Consider the following 18313-nt stretch of genomic DNA (forward strand, 5'->3'; position numbering starts at 1 on the left):
TGTATGAGGAGCCAGCAGAGCAGGCTATCAATTCTTCCTATGTTTAATGTCGCCAGTTGTATAATTATAGCTCTGTCAAACCTCCCAGCCTACTGTTTGCACTACTTCTTTCACAGTAGGAGAAACAATGTGTATTCCAGAAAGGGGGAAAATGAATCCTATAAGTCTAGCTTTAAAAATTTTGGCAGACCAAAAGAGATCTGCTTTCAAGGAGAAGAATTTTGAACTGAAGAGAAAAAAAACTTGTCTTGGTTATCTGCCACTTCCCTTGTCCAAATTCAAGTGCTCCACTGGTCACAGAGAAAAAAAAACATTTCAGAAGTTGAAGGGTAGGAGAGAGGCTGGCACTAGAATTGCCCTGTGGCAGATTCTGTAGTTATAAAACATGCAACTTGTTCCTCACAATGTGGGACATCATTTCTGGATTTCTGTAGTCACATGTTTGCAAAATCCCCCATAACTGTTAGTTTGAGATTAATTAGTAATTCTGTATTCTTCCAGCCCCATGTCACTGAACTGGGAGGACATTATACTGGAAAAAAATAGAGCTCCCACATTCTTTCCCTTACCCACTTTTGTATCAAGTGATTCTCCTGTAGGAGCTCAAAGAATTTGGTTCAGAGATTTTTGTTTTGGTTTGGTTCATTGGGGTTATTTTACTGTACAGCAGGCCAGTGTATTCTATTCTTTATGTCAATTATAAAAACAAAGCAAAACCATAAAACAAACAAAAATTTTTAAAAAACCCCTGTATTCTTTCTTTGCCTCACTTCATCGCAGATTTTAAGAATTTGGGGCCCATGAAGACAACCAGCAAGTATTTTTGTAGGTAGTGCTTACTATTCCAAAACAAGATTTTTGTAGAGGTAACAAACACAGTGTCACATGTTTTTTTCTCTCAGAATTCCTTTTTTTTTTTTTTTCTTCAAGTTTAATTTTTTCAAGCTCATCTGGAGCTGTGCTACTTTAAAAATCTGTTTCAGCCCTGAGTGTCACCTCATCACTTGGATGTGAGGAGGAATGTGGAGCCTGAGGTGCCTGGCAGACCTGTCCAGAGAGCTCACAGCATCCCTGCAAAAAGCTGAAATGTGATGGGTGCCATTCTGGAAAATAATTATAAATACAATGTTCCTGCTGTACAGAAGATTTTGGCCTCTTCTGACATGACAATTACAGGCTAAAAGCATAAACCCACGCAGCTGCAGGGGACTAACATTTGTTCCCCACACACATGGACTCGTGGACACAGATTCCTTCAGCACAATTCTCTTGCACCAATGTCTCCAGGGTCTGAGAGGGGCATTTTTGGGGGCATGCAGCAGGCATTTCACCTGCTCAGGTGAAATGAAGGGGCACACCACTAACCACAGCCATGCAGGATGCTCAGAGTCCTCCCCAGCCTCCTGAGGAGCTCCTCCAGTGCCCCAAGGGTTGTTGTGTGTCTGCTGTGACACCACCAGCAGAAGGACACTGGGCTTCAAGTTCTGCTGGGAATTTATGTCACTTCTGGCTCTTTGAAGGAGGTGTTAAAAGAGAACATAAATTTAACTTATTTCCAGTGAACTTTTGAGCCCCTTTGTACTGTCAGAACAATATAATGAAGGCATCTTTGTATAAATAAGGCAAATAGGCCTCAGCACTGAGGGAAGTCCAGCTTTGGGCTGCCTGCACTGTAAATATTTCTGCTGAACGTGGTACTGAGTGCCTCACAAACACCAGTTCAGCCAACCCACAGGTGTCATTCCCCTCACCAGATTTTGTGCTATCCCAGCATCGCATCTCACTGTTGCTCCTGACTTCATCAGATCTGCCCCTGAGGCTTTTCCCTGTGCTGAGTGTTGCTTGTTTGTGCTCTGGTTCCTCAGCTCTGAGTCCTGGAACAGCTCCCTCCCGATGACAATCACAAAGAGCAGGTCCTTCTCCACCTCCTACGCCGTGTCCTCTGCCAACCACCTGAACGCCAAGAGGCAGAGCCGCCAAGGTGAGCGCGCATCCCCAGCTCTGCAGCCTGCCTGCACTGCTCCCCCTGACCTGCTGCTTTTGTGCTCTGTCCAACCTGCTGCTTTTGTGATTTTCCCATCCATAAAATATAGTTGTTTCTTTGATTTTTTAAAAGAACAACCCATCACAGTTCTCTAAAGTACTGTAGATTGTAGTCGTGCCCTTTGTAAATGTTTTGACTCTTGATTTGTGGAAGTTAATCTTGACACAATGCAGCAAGTGAAATACTGAACTGTGATTTATATCTGTGTAATTCCCTTGGCTGTAGCAGGGTGCTTTGCATAACATTTGTGACATTAGCTGTCTGTGCACACTGCTTAACTGAGATTTCCTAAAGCACAACCTGCATAAATCCATTTTGAGCTGGAAGCAGCAACTGACTTGTCTAATGCAAACATATCCAAGATATAACCTTTGTGACTCAGAGGTCTACCTCTGTATATTCACTATTGAGAAAATACAGGTCATTCTTACTGCGTTTTAGAGATGAGAAATACGGGTTTTTTCACTCAGCCTTTTGAGCCTTTTTAAAAACATTACTCTTGTATTTCTTTCCTGAAAGAAATTAAGAAGGTGACTTTGGAATTGATAATGAAATGTGTCATATAACAGCCATGAAGCAGCTTTAATCCACAATAATGTGGTTCTCCTCTCTCTACAAATGCAGTATAACATGCTGTTTACCCATGCTCACAATTCAAAATTATCACAAGACCTTCCTTTGTCGTACCACCCTGCTTTTTATCCAAACATAAATACTATTGAGATAATACTACTCAGAGACCCTGGCTACCCAGCTATCAGATAGAAATCAATAGATGGCTGAGGCCATCTGGAAAAGTCAGAGAATCCCAACTTAGAGATGAGTTTGAAGTTATGGCTGCATAATTATTTTGTATTTCTAGTGCTGTCACATCATGTCGCCTTTCCAAACTGAAGAGAAACACACAAAAGATCTTTTCTTGTACAAAGCTGCTTTGTTTTACCACAGTGAAGATTAAGTAGCATAATATTATCTTAAAAGGTAATAGGCACATAGGCAAATGAATAAAATTTAACTTGGAAAATAATGTAGACTTAGTAACAAAAATCCAGGAATTCGCTTTAGAACAAAATAAACGTTTGACCTGTGATTTTCAGAGATTATCCCAGTAAACTGAAAGGGAGAGGAGTGGGTGTATAATATCTTGCACTTGAAAAACAACAATTATCAAACCCACCAGTCAGTTTTACATTTAGCAATTTCTGCTTTCAGAAAGGATTAATAATAATTTCTGTTGTCTGAGTACAAGAGCTCCCCCATGATGAAGGGAGATGTCCATTCCATCAGGAGCAATTCCTAGAGATGCTGGTGGAGAGGAGTAAAAATTTTGCATCACTGTTTTATGTTTTATGTTATATTACAATACTTTAGACTCTTTATAATCATGTATTTTTAGTTGTTTTCATGTTCCGGCTACATAATTCCTTCAATTTTCACTAATTAATACAATTTAGACTTTTATGTATTAGTTCCATTGGCAATATACAATTATTATTGTAGAAGTTAATCTAGCTAAATATGTAAATATATTAATTTTTAAAATGTGTCTTTCATTATGCATGAAAACATTCTCATTTTAAAATATTGATTGTTCCACCTGTTTTGGCAAAAACTCAAGTGTTTTCATATGTATTTTCACATCACATTGAAGTCACTGTTTTATATCTTCAACACTGCACATTTGAAGAAGTTCTGGAGGACCTAAGTGAATGGATGTACTTTAAAAATCCTCTTTGTATTTTTATTCTTCTCTTATGCTGATTGTGAAAAAATCCTTGCTGTAGCAAGGCACATTTCCTCTCACTTTTGCCAGTAAGTGGTTGAATGTGGGTTTATTGAAAAACAGTTTGCTTTTTTCTGGTAATTTTATTTATTTGCAGTTGCCTTCCCTGGTAATTTACTTTCTTAAAAAAAAGAAAAATACGTACAACAAAAAATATTTTAAGAGGCTGGATCTCTACTGGCAGTAGAAAGCTTGCTGTGATTAGAAACATTATAGTGAAAAGTGCTGTTTAAATTCTCAGGACTTGTTTCAAATTGTTGAAAGATGGCCATATGTATTGCATCCTCTAAGAGTTATGAATATTGCTTGGTAACATATATCTCAAAGATAGATCATAATCCAACTCAATCCCCTGTGCAACTAACAGACTGTGAAATGTTTTTAAAGACATCTTTTTGTTGGATAAAAAGCTGATATCTCAAGGAATTCATAAATGTGAAGCAGGTTTTCTGTATTTTAAAGCAATTTCCCAGTGTCATGGCCATCTGATAACATTTTAATTGCTCTGAAGGCTGCAGTGTTCTGATCTCAAGACTAGCAATATATCCTACTTGCATTGAATTAAGGCACTAAATACATACCACATTTGCTAAAGAAATACCCTTAATCAAAACTGAGATGCTGGATATCTCCAAAGTGCAGCACAGTAACTAGCAGATTTTTTTTAACTCTTGCATTGTCAACAGTAAATCATATTTTAGCCTCCTGTCACAGTAAGTTGCTATCAGGGCAAACCACTGGAACTGTACATGTTTATCCTGCAAGGTTAATATTTCATGAACTTAGATCAACACACTGCCTTATTTTACAAAAATTTTCGTGTCTGGAATGCATTTAGATAGAGGGCAAAATTCAAACATAAAACCCGTTCAAGTTCCTAAGGCCTCGATATCCTTTGGCTTTGAAGAGGAATGTGGTAAATTAACTGGGGCTGAGCTCCTACAAACTTCAGAACAGGAGGTAACTCAATTTCTGTGCATTTCCTTTTAAGATAGATGAAGTTTGCTCCTCTGCACTTGGAGTCTCATTTTGTCTGAGACTTGTAAATGGATTCCAAGAGAAGGCTGCGCTTTGTTTAAACACTGGGCTGGCTGATGATTTCACCTTGGCAGTGGTGCTTAGGTGGAATAAGGGACAGAGAGAATTACATCTTGCTAATGTTGCACATGGGATATTGGCAGTTTCTGTGCTCCAGCTCAGGTGTACAGGACCATGTGCTGCAGAAATGGTTGCAAGTCTCCCTTAGTGAGCAACAGATACTGAAAAATAAACTCAAGCTGAAGAACAAGGCCAAAATCCATGAGAAGTGGCCCCAGAAGCACAGTATGTTGTATAATGTATGACTACTAAAAATTGCTTTTTTTTTGGTTTATTGCTAGACTTCAAACATGTAGAAATAGAAATTTTCTGGGATGTCTGTAAGCCTTCTTTGACCCTGCTTTGCAGATGGTGACAGAGAAACTGCAGATGGCTCTGGGAACTTGCCTGTTTGGGGCTGTGGGTCTCTGTCACTAGAACGTGTCCTGCCACAAACTTGTCCTTCATTTCATGTCTGTCCAGCTAGTGCATCCTGCCCAACAGGGAAAATACACTTTGTATTTTGAGCCAGATGTTCAGCAGGTAAAAGTGGCTGATAGTAATGGAAGTTCATCACTCTGCAACAGCCCTGGGCTTGGCTCAGGGTGGAGAAGGATATTTTGTTATTTATTTTGGTTTTCTTGGGGTATCTCCAGAAGAGTATTTCTGCACAGTGAACTAATACAACCATCTGCCTCTTCTGTTAATTGACAAGACTCCTCTTGTCCTTGGCCAGGTATCCCTCCAAATATTTCACCTCTCACCTCCCCGTGCCATTCACCGATTCAGGGGACGCCTGCCACCAGTCCTACTGGGAAAACATCTTCTGTGTCATTTCCAGAGCCCACAGACACTGACACCAAGCAGGGCTTAAAGCCACACAAAGTCTTAACTTCTACTCAGAGTGCACCTACCCTGTCAGACCCTATTATCAGCCCCTCCATCATCTGCAGCAGGTAAGATGATAATTTGACATGCCTTGGAATCATTTCATATTGTTCTCGTGAACATGTTCTGTTGGCCCACATACAAGTTTTTTTGATTTACTACAGTGTTTATATTGATATTTCAGGTTTATAGTACTCAAGTAAATGTGTAGATCAATGCTACAAAATGCTTTTAAAGTGGAAGAATGTTGGCTATGTTTATTGCTGTGTTTATTGCTTTTAGTCCTGTCAGATGGACGGCCTGGTTATTAAATAAATCCTTTGTCAATAAGCTGCAGATCCCAAAGTTGGATTTCATATTTACAACTTGTGTTTTTGGAGCCATGCCCTTGACATGAGCAGTCACCTTTAGGTCAAGTCTTCCACAGCATAGAAAAATCTGACTGATAGGGCCAACAATTCCTGAAGACTCCATAATTTTGAGCCTTCTTTCAGGAGGAGTCCTATCTTCCCTAGACAGAATAGGTATTGTGGGGATTTTTTTTTTTTTTCAGAAATCAACTGCAGATAAGTTCTTTCTACTGCTAAAAGCTCCAGTAACACACTTTAATTTCTTACTTTAATGCACCCCTTTATTTGGTAACACAGACCAGACCAAAGTTAGCATTTTGGGGAGAAAGTTGTTCTGCTTATCTTCTCAGAAAGGATTCAATTGCTAAACCAAATTACTGGAGTTTGCAACCTGTGTCCAGTTCAGAATAGTGGAAAACACAAGTATTCCCAAGCCTGTCCCAGTGCAGTTTCAAGGTTGCTTTACTTACCTGATGCTACTTTTGGTCATAGCACGAGTGGTCTCAGCCAGCAGAGAGCACAGAGCTGTTATCAAGTTTGACTATCTTTGGAAATAGTTTTTAGTCTCTGACTTCAATCACATGACTTTGGATGTGTCTCGGTGTGCTGTGTGCAAGGCTAGGAAGTGGCTGTGAGAAGTCAGAATTGAATCTGCAAGTTTGCTCAAGGGAATCATCTTCACTGGAGTTTGGAGTAGGATTCAAACAGGCTTTTGAGATGGATTTAGACAAGTAAATAGAAACTTAAGTGCTTTAAAGAGTTTTCCAAAGGTATACCAAAATTGGACAGATTCATTGAAATTAAAACTCTATTACACAACAGAAATAGAGCATAAAAGTGCTGCAGTCATATTAAGCTGTGCCTTTATTACCACTTTAACAAAATACTGTTATTTCACAAGTGGCATTCAGGAAGCCTTCTATTAAAAAGAACAGTTAAGAGCTGCATTAAAAATGTCAAAAAAGAATCAAGGTAAGGTTGTTGTAGATAGTAATGAAATTAATATCTTTTTCATCTTGTTTATCAACCTGATACCAGATTTAATTGCTTGGCTATGCATTACAGGTATCATTGAATACAGATTAGCATTTTTATTTGAAAGTCTTTCAGGAACTCATGATGTTTGCAGGGCATACCAAGCTCCAGGATATGTTTGGATGACCCAGTCAAAAGCTAGCTGGCACAGGAGTTAAGCCATTTTTATATGTTGAACTTTAAATTTTCAAAGTTTGACAAATCCCAAGAATTCTGTAATAGTTACTTTGTGAAGACTGTTATATGTAAGATATGCCACAAAATGCTGACTCAAACCAGAGAAAATGTTAAAACTTCAGGTTGTAATTAGGGTTTAAAGGGAATTACACACGAGGAGTAAGCTTTTTAATGCAAGGGAAAAGCAAGTCATTTTAAAAGGTCATAATATTGTTATCCCTCCCAAAATGTGTTCTGCTCTGGAAATGATGAAGCAAACTCTGCCCTCTTGGTTCTTATGTACTTGGTATGCTTGAAGTAATGATAAAATATAATTTTCCTCCTTAAGAGGAGCATAGTCAAGTTTTAAGCAAGAAGAGTGAAGCCAGATCATAACTGTGTTCAAACTGAATTCTGTAAGATTCTATGGGACTCCAGCACATTTTCATAATTTTAATTTATCTTTACAGGGAAGCTCTAGTATAGAACCAGGAGATTTATTTTGTACTGGTATATTAGAGAATAAAAAATAACCATTTAAAGAAATGGTCCAGGTTTAGCTTTGAAAACACAAATTTAATGGTGGTGGGCAGTTCATCCAAGGTCTTTCTGTATTTTTGTCCGAGATCCAATAAAACTTTAGCTCTCTCCTGTGATTTTGTCTGGACAATGTAGCCTGGACCATGGCTTATACTGTATGACATAATCTCACACTGCCAGCAGGAAATCATTTTACATAAGACTGTCTAAGCCACGTGGTTCTTCATATTTCTTGGTGTATTTCAGCTGTGGCAGACCCTACAACCAAATAGAAGCCAGTGATGGGACACTAAATAGAAATGATGCTACTACACACACCCTGAACAGAACAGGTAATTCTTTGTCAAAAACACCTCATTCCCTCAAATTCAGTAATCATCCACTAAAAGGGCAGATGAGCTTGTCTGTCATAAAAGGAGAACACACACAGGTGAGTTCATACAAATTTTTTTTGATGCTCCTTCCCTTTTTATATGTACAAGATGCACAAAATGCTTATGGAGTTAAAATATGAAGGATATACAATTCCCCTCAATTTACTTAAATAATGATCCTCAATTTTTTTTCTCTCTTCACTCCCTGATGCCATTTTTTGCACTCTGCAGGGTTTATCTTTACTGCCCTCGGACAGATTGTCCGACCTCAGAGCCAGCCAAGCAGCACATATGTATCATGACTCAGAGATGCTGTAGCTGCTATTCAGAAGGCCACAGGATGCCTTCCACGAAGCCCTTGCTGTTCACACCACAAGCTCTGTGATTTGTGTTTGTAGATGACCCTGCCCAAGCCACTTCTGACTACGAGACCAACAACAGCGACAGCAGCGACATCGTGCAGAACGACGACGACGCGGATTGCTCCAAGGAGCAGCCACGGAAGGGATCTGGCTGTAGGTCCTACACGCCCGAGACCATCATCCTGCATCCCTTGATACCACCTGAGGTAGCTCCTCTGAGTTCCCCCAGCACAATAGGCTGGGTGTATGCTGTCACTGAGGGGACAAATAAATAAAAAAAACCCATAAAACACAAACCGAACTAACCAAAAACCCACAGAAAAAAATATGATCTAGGGGTGCTGTAAGGTATTATTGTAGGTGCATGTCTTAAACATCAAATGTTGCAGTGTGGTGAACAAGTGAAGATTGTCTCGCAGCACTCAGCTGAGAGCTTGGTTGAGATGCAGGGAGAAAGCTTTGTTAAGTTGTTCTGTTGTACAACTGAATTAATAACCTGAAGTTGGCAGGAGCTCTTGAAAAATTCATTGTAATCTGTTGGAGTTGGACACGATGAGAGAAGGCATTTTGCTTGAAATGTTCTGGCATTTATTCATCTCCAGTTTTTAAGTAAAATGAAATTCCAGGGAGTATACAGGGAGAAATGTGAAAGGAGAGGCACACCCCATGTTTTATTTGCAGGGCTTGAAAAACAGATAGATTTCAGTTGAAGTCCTCATTTGGACTGAGCTCTGTTAGAGTGTAATGAATTAGTCCTTCTGCAGAGGCAGAAACTGAGAGCTTTTCTCTCTGAACCACAGTGGATTTCACAATGAAGGCAGACTCCCTTGGAAATGAATGAATGATTCCCATGAGTGGATGAATGAGTGAGTCTCGGTGCTAAGTGCAGACACTGCTGTTTCATAAACAGAGTTTCCTACCCATTCAAGTGAAACACATTACAAAGGAGAGTGAGTAGCTGCAGGGCTGCAAGAAATGAGGACATCTGCGCTGAGCTGAGTGAAGTACCACTGACTTACACATGATGCTGATGTGACTTTAGCTTTTAAGAGCATAATTTTTTGCTTGAGATGCTTCACTGAACTAACAATCCTTTTTATTCTGATTTCTGGCACAGGACAAGCCTATTCTGGCTCCTGAGCCTCTGGTTATGGACAACTTGGATCCCCTGATGGAGCAGCTAAATAGTTGGAACTTCCCAATCTTTGATTTGGTGGAAAAAATTGGGAAGAAATGTGGTCGGATTCTCAGTCAGGTGAGAGCTGTACCTTGTCTGCAGTGTCTGGGTAGAATGTCTAAATGACAGATTTAGACACAGACTTGTTAAAAGACATGTCCTACAAGCTGATGACCCAGTGAGCTGTGATCCCTGAATCATAATTCAAAGCTGACAATATGAACTGTCTCATTATATTCCTGACTTTTGAATGTCTTTATTTTTAAATTTAAATATGCAGAAGAAGAAAACCACACACCTTTTTTGCCTTTTGCTCTCTGTTTTCCTGAATATTCTCTTGAGATGCTTCCAGCCATTACTGAGTTCTTTGGGAAGAGATTTCTCATGGGAGAAATATATTTACTGTTTATTATGGGAGGGCTAAATAAATTCAGTGGATGCAGGATAAACACAGTTTTCGTCCTCTTTTATATTGAAGATTTCAGTATAAGATCCCAGAAATAAAATATTTCAGATCTCAGGCTAGGCAAGAAAGCAAGGTTTGAAGAAGTGGGGTAGAAAAAGTCCTTGCTGTATTCCCTCCTTTTTAAGCAATCAGGACTCTGAGAGAAAAATCATACAATATTACATAGGGAAGAGTAATTTGCTATGAGTCGGGATGGAGGAGCTCACTAGTCTTTCTTTCAGCTCTCAGGTTTTTATTCCTTCCTGTGGGTTTAATTCAGTTACTGGCACAGCCTGTCTCTACCCAGCACGATTAGTGTCACTTTCCATAATCACTTTCCTGGCTGAACTTTCTGCTCTGTTATGCCCCTTTTCCTGGCACACTGACAAATTAGTCATTTTTACTTATAAAAGTATTGAGCCTTATTAAACAGGAAAAGCGAGTAATTATTTTTATTATTATTTAGAGATGAAAGGGAAAAAAGCCCAAGAGAATGTGACTGAATGAGTATCACTTCACAAGGCATTATGTAGTGATGAGTGCTGGAAAAGAGAGATAAAGTTAATTGGTACAATGTGGTACAATTATCACCCCCCCAGAAACACAGGGGTTAGTGTGTCAGGCAGATTTCTGTGTAACAAGCTCCAGAGAATGCTGGATCAAATCACAGTCCCTTGGTGGTTACCTATTGTTCAGCTAAATTCAATTGTCTGGTGGTCAACAAGGAAAACCATGGCATGAATTCAGATTTATTCTGTGGTCTGCCTTCTAGTGTTCTGCAGCTTGGCAAGCAACATCTGTGTTTGACCAGCCTGCCAAGTCCCTAGGTTGATTTTAGAGAAATAGGCAAACTATTTGGATACTGGATGTGTTTATTGGGTAAATTCAGCAATGCTCATTGTGGCACTTCTGCACTAGAAAGTGAGTGTGAGACTGAAATGCTCTTCTAGATCATATTGCTCATTTTTCTACTAGCATGGAGTGATAATAGAATGATGAATGAAACATAAGGAAAACCAGAACTTTCTTTTAACAGCAAACAGTTTGGATGAGCCAAAATTTGTTCTGATTTTGCATGGGTACCTCTGCAGGCTTTAAGCACGTTTACCAAGCTGCATGGGGTTCTGTACCTCTGCACACAAACCCTCTGTGCTTCCCTCAAATTGCACTAAATCTCTTCACCCTATTCCCAAAATTTGGGTTTTGCACAGGTTCTCAACACGTTTTCCACTTCACATTTCCACAAAATGAGGCTTGTGAAATAAAATAGAGAAGCTTTAATATTTGTGATGGAAATTCAACATTTTCTGTAACAGCTGTTTATAATAACTTCCTGACAGCAGAATGTAGCAAGATCAACCTTGTTCACAAAATATAGATCCTTATTATTCTCACCTACTGAGGTGCTGCTAACGAAATTATTTTCAGAAATCAGGAAACTAAAATAAATAAATCTTTTTTTTCCCAGCCAAAAGCACTATTTTTTTGTAGTTTGATTTTTAAATCCTGGGATATTATTAACAAAGGAAAACAAAAAGCTCTAATGATGTATTCTCTGTATTTTGCTATTAAATGGACTAACCCATTCAAAAAAAAAGGTAAATTAAAAAGCTGAATTAACTATGTTTGCCATACTAGGTTAAATTTATGAGATGGAACAAAACAAAGTTGACACATGCCTCTAGGGAAGATTCAGTTTAGAAACCAAATGCTGGCTTAGCATCTTTGAAGCTGCTTGAGATGTCTGTTCCTTCTTTGTGGAATGTTAAATTGATTTAGACACATAAAAAGACCCCAAACCAGTCAGGAACCATGAAAGCATCTGTGCAAACTGCAGTGGCAAGCCCAGTGAATATGGCAGTGACAGATATGCATGACAGGGTTTAGAGAGGAACATGCATTCATTTCACAAAGACCCAAGCTCTCAGAACTGAGCTGTAGCTTCATAATAGGTATTAAATTCAACAATATCTGCAGTCACACTTTTCTTACAGCTCCTGTAAGACTGAAACCTGTGGTTTAGCTTTAGAGAGAAGTGGAGGTGCTCCTGTGCTGGCAGTACAGAGCAGTGTCAGAGGCAGGGTGGCATCTGAGCTGGTCCCTGCGTGATGACAGGAGGGTTGTTTGGCCCTCTCATCCTCACACGTGGGAGGTGGGACATCCCTGGGATCATCACCAGCCTTGTGAGGAGTTTGTCAGAGACTGGGAGCCAGAAATTTCAAAGGAACACGTATCTGAGGAAAGCAAATGCACAAGACATAAAAAGGGCTGTGAGAGGGTTGCCTGCAAACACTGAGAAGGGAGCTGCTACTCTAAACTCTGCAAGGAGAGCCATTCCTGTGTGCCTGCAAACCCAGGAGAGGAGCTGTGTGTGGATAACAATACCCAAAAAAAAGCTTCCGTGAGGATTGGTGCAGAGATGCTTGTCCTTCGTCAGGCAGCGCCACCAGGAGTCTCTGAGTCCTCAGTGATTCATTCAAGAATTAGCCTTGATGAGAGACAGGCAGGAAAGGGAGGCTGGAGGAGAGAGGCAGTGTGGTGTTTTATTAAAGACAGAAGCACATTAAAATGTTCAATAGGAGCAAGGAATAAAAAAAAGCTGCACAGTTGGTTTGGGTTTTTTTTTTTTTTAATTAAAGAATTTAGCTAGTTGACTTTGGGGAAGACATCAGTGCCCTTTTTTTCCCTCTTTCTGGCCTGCTTTTACACCTGCTTTTCCCTATTTGCAGAGAGAGGGGAAGGGAAGGGAAGGGAAGGGAAGGGAAGGGAAGGGAAGGGAAGGGAAGGGAAGGGAAGGGAAGGGAAGGGAAGGGAAGGGAAGGGAAGGGAAGGGAAGGGAAGGGAAGGGAAGGGAAGGGAAGGGAAGGGAAGGGAAGGGAAGGGAAGGGAAGGGAAGGGAAGGGAAGGGAAGGGAAGGGAAGAAGGGAAAAAGAGTGAGTTTATGCTTTCTAATGACCACCAAGAATAATGCCATTTTACTCCAAGTCAGAGGGAAAAGCTGTCATTCCTTCATGTCACAGTCAACTGTGTTTCAACAAAGGAATTTCCCAGTCCCCTAAAATCCAAGGGGAGAAAAGACATGCTTTTATGATGTTATTTATTTAAAATACAAGTAGTTTATTTAAAATCCAGTACTGCTAGGGTAGACACGTAAGATTTGGTCCTGTGGAATATTATTTCATTATGATTCCTCTTTTTACCCAGAGATGTTTTGCTGTAAATAAGTGGCTTATATTTCACTGACCTAAACCTGTAAGACTCATCTGTCTGTAGGTGAAATATTGGATGCCAGCTGATACAGCTAAGCCATGATTCTAGAGATAAACAGGGTTCTGTGTAGATTCTAATTCAAATTATGCAATAAAGTCACTCTCTTCACACTCTGCCTAAATACAGGGGGATCCCATGAGGTTTTCAGAGAGTAATAATTAGCCTTTTACAGGCTCTGCCTTTTATTCTAAGCTCTTGTCTTAACTCTGCTTCTTCAGAGCACAATAATTCAACAGTTCAGTTATGGTAAGGACAGAAGAGGGGCCCCAGGAGAGCCCCCCTGTCAGATATTGGTCACTAGAGGGTCACACACCATGCTCTGCACCATCACTGCCTCTTGTAAAGCCAGAATTATTTCACAGGCAGGATTTTCCTGGTAGGGAGTGACCATGCAGGCAGGCAGGAATGAAGAAGATCATGAATGCTGCAAATTCATGTCCTTTTTTTGTTATTCTTACCGTAAAAATCCACAGTGGCAGGACACTTGGAGTTGATGTTCTTTAAACTGTAGGTGCAGCTCACAGGTGCCAATTTATATACACAATATACAGACACAAACAGGTGTGGATAGATGTTTGATTTCTATTCAGATGTAAAACACAAAGTGTAATTTGTTAACATTTCTTGCCATACAACACTCGTCAGTGCAAATGTGCTTCAAGTTGCTTAGCTCTAGGCAGCCCAATTCCAGGCAGATGGCATCAAAGGGCAGAATTTAGCTAACAGCAGTAAATAAATAAAGATTTACAAGGCTTTAGGGTCCAATTAGTGAAAGAAGTGACAAGATCAGGCAGTGATTTCACTGTGTTCCATTGTTTTGTGTCAAGTTCAAACTTGTCTTCAGAAATGCCCATTTTGCATCAGCTGCTGTCCACATTTCTGAGCATTCATTTTTATCATTTCACTTCCAAAACTGGAGAGAAAGCAAGGACACAATGCACAGGATCCACATGGTTCCCCTTTCTGTCAGTCCTTTGCTTGTTCCTCCTTTTCTGGGAATTGATTTGACTCAAGGATTTGAGAAAATACTACCAGGAAAGCAGATTTTCACAGGGTAATTTGACCTAGGGAGTTTTATATCTAATTTTTAGCGTTTTTACTCATCTACTCAGCAGCATGGGTTTTTTGTTTTATTTTTTTCTTTCAGGTATCATACAGGCTCTTTGAAGACATGGGGCTGTTTGAAACCTTTAAAATACCAGTGAGGGAATTTATGAACTACTTTCATGCCTTGGAGTGTGGATACCGAGAGATACCTTGTAAGTAAAAATTCCTGGCAGATAATGATGCTTGCTTAAAGTTTTGGGGATTTTCCATACACTTTTGCGTTGAAGCCTTTCTTCTTGCTTCATAAAGCAACTTTTTTCACCTGGTACATCATGACCAAATGGATGGCTAGGCAGAGGATGAGGCTCAACCTCAGCCTGTCATCTTTTTTCTTTGTATTTCATCTTTTACATTGTTTCATGATTCATGGCAAAATCTGCACAAGCCAGAAATGGTATAAAGCTATTGTAAGTAATGATTGTTTCCTGATAATACAAGTGTACCCCCTTTGCCCCAGGAGGAGGTTCTTGAAACATTTAATCCCCTAAAGGCAACTTGGACTTTTACACAGTAACAGTGCTATGCTACCAAAGGAGGTGAGCTTTATAAGCAGAAAAAATAGGCCAAATACATGAGTGAACCCTGTTACCACAGCTTAGCTGATACTTTTCAGTAGGAAGCGTTTATTCACTGAGAAACCTCTTTTCTGTCACCCCCAAGTATTTACTAATTCAAATCAAATTTATCAAAATGCTTCAGCTGCAAAAGGCTCTTGTTTTCCCAAGAGGAAAGAGTTATTACCCCCTTTAGCTGGCAGATAAACCCAGCAGTGGGGAACACAGAACACCCTGTTTTCTCTACACTTTCTGAATAAAGTGGGAGACATCATTATAAGAAGTCATTTGGTCTCTATGTCAAAATATTAAATACCAGTTGGAGCAGCTACAGTGGGAAGGATTTAAGGAAAGGTACCTCAAAATGCCTTCAGCCAGGTGGAGTCTGTTCTGTAAAGTGTGAGACCCAATTTCGATCCTTTCCTTGTGTTTGAACTGGATCAGGGACCTAAAGCAGCAGATCACAGCCTGAGGAGGAAGCTGTAGAGATGAAGTCTCACAGTCTGTTCTACTGAAGCCTTTCCCTTCTGTTTAAAACATTCAATTGTTCATAGAGTCTCTGGGATTTTTGTGAACCTAGCACTCAATTTCCTTGTTTTTTTCTTAAGTGTTTTTTGTTTTACTCTTCTAGATTAGAATCTCTTTCTAATACAAAATGAATGTACCTTCCTCTTTTTCATTTCCATGAAAAAGGTGGAAAACTACTCTGATGCTCGCGATAAAGTTGGTTTTGTCTCTGCTGGCTTGACTGCCACACGGTACCCACTAGATGGTGCTGACATCCCTCTGTCAGGAGCATCCTGATGTTTTACAGCTGGGTGCTTTTCTCTCTGTCACAGATCACAACCGAATCCACGCCACCGACGTTCTCCACGCCGTGTGGTACCTCACAACCCAGCCCATCCCAGGACTCCCAACTGTGATCAACGACCACGGGTCAGCAAGTGATTCAGGTAATTTTTAAATGTTGTGTTCCTGGAGTTTTCTGTGATTTGCTGTAAGAAGGACAACAACTGAGGATTGCACGCAGAATTTTTTGGCGATCTGTAAGACGGTGCTGTAGTTCAGGAGCTCAATGGATGTTGAAGGTGTTCAGGTGTTTGTGTAACTTGGAAGGGAATGGAATTGTTCCTCCAAATACTTAACATTTAATGATGTGTAACTGAAAGACTGTGTAGTCACCTTTAATGACAGATCTTTGTTACCTCTTGCTTTTTTTGTAAGAGCTTTTTTTCCCTAGGAAAACCATTATTAGTGCTTTTCAGTGCTGTACCAGAGGGAGTGTAGACTTAAATCTTAAACCATTCATTGTTTTGCTATTCAAAAATTTCTGGGGCATGCAGGTACTGCTGTGCACTTGCCACTGCTTGGCTGTCAGGAACTGTTCTTTGCTTTTCCTCACCATCTCCAAATAAAAAGTCTTGTTACCATCTGGCAATTGCTTTACAAGACCACTGTTCTACTGTTTTATGATTGCCCACTACAGGAAGCTGTTCTTCTTGTATTTTTATATTAACTTCTCCCTGTTCAGCTGTGGCAACTAGAGGACCTGTCTGGTTTTTGTGGGAGTTCTCAGAGAGCTGCTGGAAAAGCAGGAGTTTGTTCATTTCTATGCCTTTTTTCTTTGTGTGTGTGTGGTGTTAAATGATTTTATTCCTGTAAAAATTTTATTAGCAAGGGATTCCAGTGGCTTTGTAGGTGAGGTAGAATGATAAAAGGGGTTGAGTTCTGGGGCTTTTTGGTGTTTATTATTCGAAAGACATTTTTCAGCTGCATGCAATATCCATTCTAGGTCTTTCAGATTAAATTAGCAAAGCACCTCAGTATCTGTCAGGTATGATCAAGATGCTTCAAAAAGGAGATGATAAGAGGATTATCAGCAAAGATCCAAAGTCTAGACATTTGTATTGGAAAACAGGCACTGTAATTGAATTAATAAATTCTAGTCCATTGCATTAAGGACTAGCAGTGTCTCATAGACTTGTCTACATGATGAAAGAAATTAGAGAAAGGAGTGGGAAGATCGAGTTTCCCCACAAAGCTCTGGCATGGCTGTGAATCCATGTCTTAACCCTTGTAACTTACATAGTTTGAGAACAGGTTTTGCTGGATGGCTGGAAGATCCCTAGGTTGGATCAGAATTTGTTCCTTTCCATTTTTTGCGTTATTGCACTGGATCATAGGCACAGAAAGCATTGCAGTCAGGCTGCATTTATTCTTACAGTAAATCTGCTCCTTCTCCCCCTGCTTTATTGCTTCTGTTACAGTGGGTCACCGAAAAGGCGGCGCTGGATTTTTAATTATTTTGGTTCCTTTATTTCTGCTCAGATTCTGACAGTGGGATCACTCACGGCCATATGGGCTACGTGTTTTCAAAGACATACACACCTACAGACGACAGCTACGGGTGCCTGGCTGGCAACATCCCTGCCCTGGAGCTGATGGCTCTTTATGTAGCTGCAGCCATGCATGACTACGATCACCCAGGAAGGACCAATGCCTTCCTGGTAGCAACGAGTGCTCCTCAGGTAAATAAATCTCAGGCATCTGTGTGGCTGTGAGGTTTGGAAGGTGTTGATGACAGCTTTTCCTTGCTAGTGGTGTCTGTGGCTTCCATTAAGCACAAGTCTGCCAAATATTTTGAAACAGCTTGTCAAAGTGACAGAAATAATCACTTCACTTGGGGATTGCTGGTAAGAGTCTTCTTACACAGTTAGCAGAGCTGTTGAGAAAGGTACTGATGAACTGTGTCAGTGAGGAAGGTAAAGCTCTGCTGACTGATAGAGAATCTGTAACTGTGGAGGAATGGAAGGATTATTCCACCAAGCAATGCACAGAAAGATCAAAGAAAATAAAATATCCCATTTGTCTAGTTGACTGTGCTTTGCAAGTTAATTGTGCGTGATCATAACACATTTTCTGGTTTTTCTATAGAATATGAGCAGCTGCAGTCTTTTATGAAAGTATTAGGAGGGAGAGAGTGGAAAATAATCTCAGTGTTACAAATGTAGAATTGAAGCTTGCTTAAAGTTACACAAAAGTTGCTGCCAGTCCTGAGAGTTGAGTTCAGCAATTCTGAGTCACTCTATATTGGATTAATTATGAGATCATATTTCCTCACTATACATAGCTGACGTGCCTGACTTCAGCA

The 18313-nt window shown here is 40.1% G+C and overlaps 1 protein-coding gene across 2 annotated transcripts in view; it reads left to right on the top strand.

Moving 5' to 3' along the window:
- The window catches only part of PDE3A (phosphodiesterase 3A), a 215478-nt gene that overhangs the window by 181237 nt on the left and 15928 nt on the right, over positions 1-18313 (top strand). For both annotated transcript variants that reach the window (XM_063395214.1, XM_063395215.1), the window contains 8 exons: positions 1866-1981; positions 5641-5860; positions 8120-8205; positions 8646-8815; positions 9727-9864; positions 14649-14760; positions 16002-16115; positions 17491-17690. In XM_063395214.1, coding sequence (XP_063251284.1) covers positions 1866-1981; positions 5641-5860; positions 8120-8205; positions 8646-8815; positions 9727-9864; positions 14649-14760; positions 16002-16115; positions 17491-17690 — 1156 coding nt within the window. The remainder of the gene's footprint in view (positions 1-1865; positions 1982-5640; positions 5861-8119; positions 8206-8645; positions 8816-9726; positions 9865-14648; positions 14761-16001; positions 16116-17490; positions 17691-18313) is intronic.

The sequence above is a fragment of the Prinia subflava genome, chromosome 4 (assembly GCF_021018805.1).
Source record: "Prinia subflava isolate CZ2003 ecotype Zambia chromosome 4, Cam_Psub_1.2, whole genome shotgun sequence".
NCBI lineage: Eukaryota > Metazoa > Chordata > Aves > Passeriformes > Cisticolidae > Prinia > Prinia subflava.